Genomic DNA, 6,243 nt, shown 5'->3' on the forward strand with positions numbered 1-6,243 from the left:
TAAAAGAACAAGATTTGATGCCGTAAAAAATATACTACAAATAAAATGACGAAAATAGAAAATAAAAAATAAAAGATTTGATCAACACTGCACGTTCTGCACCACACACACACTATCTTGGAACTTATATTTCAGTGATTTTATCACTCATGTATTTCTTGGATTATCTTTGAGGGATTGGATCTAGGTCTTCACTTGTAAATCTTTTCATTGTTCTTAAGAGAGCTCCTTGTTGAAGGCTTCATTTCTTTCTTTCAATCATTGTATATGACATAGGGCACCCATAACACCCTTGGGTGAGTGTACAAGGTGCGTAGCCACCTCAGAAGGGACCTAGCAAGTGTACGAGGCGCATAGCCACCTCTGGTTGTAACGGTTTGGTCTTCACCCATTATGGGTGTTGGGATGGTGCGTGCCTTGCACCATATGGATTTGACGGTTTGGTCTTCACCCACGGCATGCCGGGTGGCAATTCTAGGTGGAGGATGTTTGGGGGCCCGAGCCACGGGTTGTTATGCCGTTGGGGCCCGGTTTTATCCCCAACAAAGTTCGTTAGATTTTTATCTAACCACATGGATATCATGCTTTTCCATGTATTTATTTTAGGCTATTTGAGTTGGGAGTGTGACTCACCCAAATCCCTTCATACATGGGAAAAACCACACACTCCCTCCTGGGTGTTAGTTGCCCACCCCTAGTGCTCCGGCTAGCTCTAGTGGCCACCACTGTAACAATACGTGGGTGCGCATTAGAATGATCACATTTGTGTGACCATCACTCATTTATGAACGGTCCAGATTATATAACAAGACATGTAGCCACATCTCTCAGTGGAATTTTGGGGTCCGATTGTCAAAAAAGAGAAGAGCGCATTAGCAGAAAGTCTACATGCATTATGATGTCGCATGCCACCCATCATCCTCTTTGATTATTATTCAACCCTTCATTATTGTTGGGAACATCAAATCCTACAATTATGGCTTTTCCTCTTTTAATCGCCTTTCACTTTTGAAAACATGTCCGCGTCCGCGTCCGCGTGCGCGGAGAGAGAGAGAGAGAGTATGAATTAAGAAAATTCCCATGGTGTTAGAGAGAGACTATGGATTAAGAAAAGATTCCCATGGTGTAAGAGAGACAGATTAGGGTTAAGAAAAGATTCCGATAGTGTTAGAGAGAGATTAGAAAAGATTCCCATGCTGTTAGAGAGAGAGAGAGAGAGAGAGAGAGAGAGAGATTATGGATTAAGAAAATTCCCATGGTGTTAGAGAGAGACTATGGATTAAGAAAGATTCCCATGGTGTAAGAGAGAGATTAGGGTTAAGAAAAGATTCCCATAGTTTTAGAGAGAGAGATTAGAGTTTTAGAAAAGATTCCCATGGTGTGAGAGAGAGAGAGAGAGAGAGAGAGAGAGAGAGAGAGAGAGATTATGGATTAAGAAAATTCCCATGGTGTTAGAGAGAGAGAGAGAGAGAGAGGGGGGTTAGTGTTTAAGAAAAGATTTTAATGGTAAGGAGAATAGGGTGTTCCGATTCATAACAATATTTACATAGATAATATGATGTTTCGACAAATCTCGGATTAGATTAGATCACAAAAACCCAAATGAGTAAATTAAAAACCGAGAACAATTACAAATCCATTCTTTTTTCCTGTTTCCTTGGTCATACAATTTTTAACAATCCAAACCAAAATAATTCCCCAATGAGATTACCAGAGATTGTCTATCTGGTTTTAATCAGAATTCAGATTCTGAGCAAAAAGATACTGAGCTCAGTCCCACCATTTCCATCCGGATTCAACATATAAAATGCCTCCGAATCTCTACTCCCCACCACGCGCTCAAATCTAGCCCTCATATACATCAACTCCCCTCCTCCTCCTCCTCCTCCTCCTCCTCCTCCACCACAACACGAGGCCGGAAGAACACCTGCACCTATAGACACAGTCTGAACCATATCCAAAACCCTCCTATCACTATCCCCACACGCCCGCGACACAGCATACCCACTCTTCCTCCCATTACAATACATTTTCCACAAAGGCTCTTGAAAAAGCCTAACCCCGCGTGAACCCCTCTCGCACTCGAGCGCAATCCTTACAAGCCCCGACGCCATCTCCTTTACTAAAGAGCTCGTCGGGGTCGCGAGCTCGAGCAAAAGAACAGGCTCCGACCGGGGTTCTTCTTGCACGGCGAAGCTCACGTGGCCTTTCTTTTGGCCGAAGATCGTGCCGGTGACTATACGGGTTCGGCCTAATGAGGTGGAGTTTGTGTGTGGGAGGCTTAGCCAGCGGCAGGTGGGGATGATTAAGGATGGGAGAGGGAGGAGGGCGATTAGGGAGCGTACCATGGAGCCTAGGCTCGCGCTCCCAGGGCTCTTTCTTGGTGCAATGACAGATAATTTTTTGATGATCGGCTTCTTGTCGGATGAGGAGGAGGTGGTGGAGTGGTATGGGTTGTTGTTGTTGTTGTTACGAGTGGTACTACTAGTCCGGTGGAGGAGGAGGTTGTCATCTTGAAGGAGAGACATGGGATGTTGAGAAAGGAGAATTGGGAGATGGTGGAGGGATAAAGGAGAGGGAGGGAACACGAGGTAAATGATGGGTTTGGGGAGTTATGATTGTGTGCCCTTTCAAGATGCATTTTATATAGTATACTATCAAGGTGATCATTCTTAGAAGTGGGCCTAAAATTTGTTTTACCCCTATTTTGAGGTGTAAAGTAAAAAGGGCAAAATTGTCTTTTGGCTCACACATGCAACACTAATTGGAATGATTTGATTTGAAAGTGCCAACAATTTTGTTAAGACTATTTCTTGTAATTACTTGGTATTTTGCCCATATGCATATACATGTGCGCGCGAAATATACTGTATTAATTTAAGTGACTCCTACGCATATACAACATATAGGTCGTCGCCCTTAATATTTCATCTAACCACTGTAAACTTTATTTAAGTCGAAATTAATGCAAAACTTACCTCCGGCCATGGTGATTTGAATCAAAGATCAAGAATCCCTCAAGCTTTGGAGATCCACGCAAATGAACACGATCTCCGTTGCGCACGAACAAGAGAAGAGAATAGAGATCTTTTTATCAGTAGAAGACCTTAGGGCTCGATCGATGGCATCGCAGACACGGTTTTTCTCTCAGATTAGGGACCCTCTTTATGATGGAACTTTAGCTATAACGTATGAGTATTGTTCCGATCAAACACAACCCATATTTATAGATTTTGTCACACACACAAATTTTGTCCTTCCACACTTCAAACACTTGGTTTTCCAATAGTTATAAAATACTTGGGATTTATCTTCCAAGACTCCTTTGTAAACACAACTCAAGTGGATAAGGAGATAAAATAACTAAACGTCCAACCCTTTATGTGGGTCCCACCAATGTGGGCCACACCAATATGCCAACAACCACAACTAATAAAAATGGATGTTATTGGATCAACTATCAAGGAGAATGAGGCATTTCTAGAGATCGTTAGAGGGCGTGAGGCGGTGCGAGAGATCCAGAGATCGTTAGAGGGCATGAGGCGGTGCGAGAGATCCGTGGAGATAGAAGTTGTAGAAAATAAGACAGAACATAATGCAGAAAATAGAACAGAAGAATTAATTGGGCAAGGCACTTCCAGGAAGCTATCTTTAAGATAGTAATTTCCCACGTATAGATGCAGATGGACTCTTGAAATTCTATCTCTAGGATACAATGCCCAACCCCGAGAATTTTAACAGGACTGCACTTCCTGTATTCTCACGAATTAGAACCCACTCAGAAAAAAATTTAAACGTATATGAAAGAGAGAAGAAAACGGTTGAAGAAGAAGATTCTTAGCAAACTCGGATCGAGTCTTTTTATAGACTCTGAATCGGTGCTAAGACACCATCTCATGAAGAGACTCGCACCCTTCTAAAGAAGAGGCGCAACTCTTCAAATATAGCCGTTTAACAAAAAATTGTTTCTGCAATTAAAATTTAAACTCATTTGTTTAAATGACAGTTATAGTCGTTAGGCCTTAACCATCTTTTTATTTCTTCTTCTTCCTTCCTTCCTTTCTTCTTCTTCTTCTATATATATATATATATATATATATATATATATACACACATATATATATATATATATATATTAATAATAATTATTACTTGAAGTTCTTTCATGGTGCTCTCTCGAAGAGAAAGAGCTCCAAAGAACTTGAATGAGATGAGTGAAACTATCTCCTATTTATAGATGAAGGAGTGAAGGAGTTTGAATCCTAAATCTCCAGTTGAGATTCACCAAATTTCAAATAATTTTCACCAAAGCATTTGAAAAAATTCCAAATGAAAAAGATGGAGGGAAGTTTGCACAACTTTCAAGACTTTGATTTTTTCCTTCAAATTAATGGAGGGAACTTGCACAAGTCTCAAAAACTATGACTCTTTCCTTCAAAATATATTATTATAATATAATATAATTTATAATATCAAATACATTATTAGTAATATAATATAATTTATAATAGATAACAATCCCCCACTTATTACTAATGATGAATGTAGAATGCATGAAATGCAAAACTGAGTATAAGTATAGTGTAAGTCTAAAGGTGGCCTAGGCTTGAACCTTAGGATTGAATATGAGACACAAGGAAACATATTCACACTATACTTGGGTTCTTAATTCTCTCAAATGGCAGTGCATTAATGAGGCCTTGCGCTGATCTTGTTTTAACAAATACTCTATGATTTATCCGGAGAAATCCATAGAAAGCGGCCTCTCAATTTCTTACTTGTAAAGGCATACTCATAAAGAACGTCCACAACCGCTCTATTGTTCCACTTTCAAAGATATGAGTCATGTTAAGAACAAATTTCAACCTATCTTGTTGTGGAGACACAATGCATCTAACCAGATATGAGACTTTAAGAGATAAAGTTTTACCCCAACTATTTCTCAAAATATATAATGCACTGGAAATGCAACCTCGTGTTGACATTTCATGGATAATTCTTGATTGAATTGCCATTGAACTCTTATGCACATGATTTTCAAATTAAAGTATTAAACTTCAATTGACATCAATATGATAGAGCGGGTTTCAACCAGTATTGTCTCTTTGCACCAGTAATAGTCCCATACCTCCCATGGTTTTACTGATCTTATCACCTGATAAAGGTTTAGTAAGGGGTCTGCCAACATTTGATCATTAGGTAAGTATTGAAGTGTCACCTTACCCTTTTCACAACTCTTCTTATGTGATTATATCTCATAGCAAGATGCTTGCTATTATTTGAAATTCCTTTATTTATGGTGTTGTAAATTGCTGCTTGATTATCACAATATAAAGTGATTGGTCCTTTAGTATAATCTATAAATGAAATACATCTTAAAAATCTTTTAATCCAAAGTATCTCTTTGCTTGCAAGAGACATAGCAATGAATTCAGATTCTATTGAAGATAATGCTATATACGTTTGTTTCTTAGAGGACCATGCAATTATGCAACTACCCATAGTAGAAACCCATCCACTAGTTGATTTAGAAGTGAGTCCACCAGAAGCTCAATTAGCATCACTATAACATTTTAAAACAGAAGTAGTACAATTATAATGCAAGCCATAATTCATGGTATGTTTTAGATATCTCAAAACTCTACTAATGTCATTCCAATGTTCAACACTTGGATTAGTAGTAAATCTACTTAACATATCAACTGAACATGTAATGTCTGGTCAAGTATAATTCATGGCATACAATAAGCTACCAATGATTTTAGCATATTCCTTTTGATTTATAGGTAACCAACTGTTGGGTAATAATTTACAGTGGGGATCAAAACGAGTCTTACTAGGTTTGCAATCAAAATGTTAAACTTCTTTAATAATTTTTCAAAGTAATGAGATTGAGTTAATGTAACGATCCGAATTTTTAGAAATACCAAATTCGGTGGGTAGGAGAATATTAAATACTCAATTACATCATCTTTCTCAAAGACGTTCATTATTCCCAAGATCTCAAATACAACAACTATGTTTAGAGGGTTTACAGAAATTAGGTCTAACTTATTACATCTTAATTCAAGACATATTTAAAACATAGTTGTCCTTTGGAACAATTTTGGATTCAACTCTAGCATTCCTCATCTTTCATCTTTACTTCACTTGGGGGTTGGAACAATAAAACAAGGAAAAAGAGTGAGCTCAAACAGCCCAGTAGGGTATAAACAGTAAGTGATGTAGAATTGTCAAGCTCAT

The 6,243-nt window shown here is 38.5% G+C and overlaps 1 protein-coding gene across 1 annotated transcript; it reads right to left on the reverse strand.

Annotated features, from left to right (window-relative positions):
• Positions 1-1,583: 1,583 nt before the first annotated feature.
• Positions 1,584-2,601, reverse strand: LOC143882867 (protein MIZU-KUSSEI 1-like). Its single transcript, XM_077386262.1, has one exon. The coding sequence runs from the start codon at positions 2,526-2,528 to the stop codon at positions 1,743-1,745; it is 786 nt and encodes a 261-aa protein (XP_077242377.1). The 5' UTR covers positions 2,529-2,601; the 3' UTR covers positions 1,584-1,742.
• Positions 2,602-6,243: the final 3,642 nt, after the last annotated feature.

Source organism: Tasmannia lanceolata, unplaced genomic scaffold (assembly GCF_043159265.1).
Source record: "Tasmannia lanceolata isolate RefF3 unplaced genomic scaffold, GAP_Taslan_0.1 ptg000002l, whole genome shotgun sequence".
Lineage (NCBI taxonomy): Eukaryota > Viridiplantae > Streptophyta > Magnoliopsida > Canellales > Winteraceae > Tasmannia > Tasmannia lanceolata.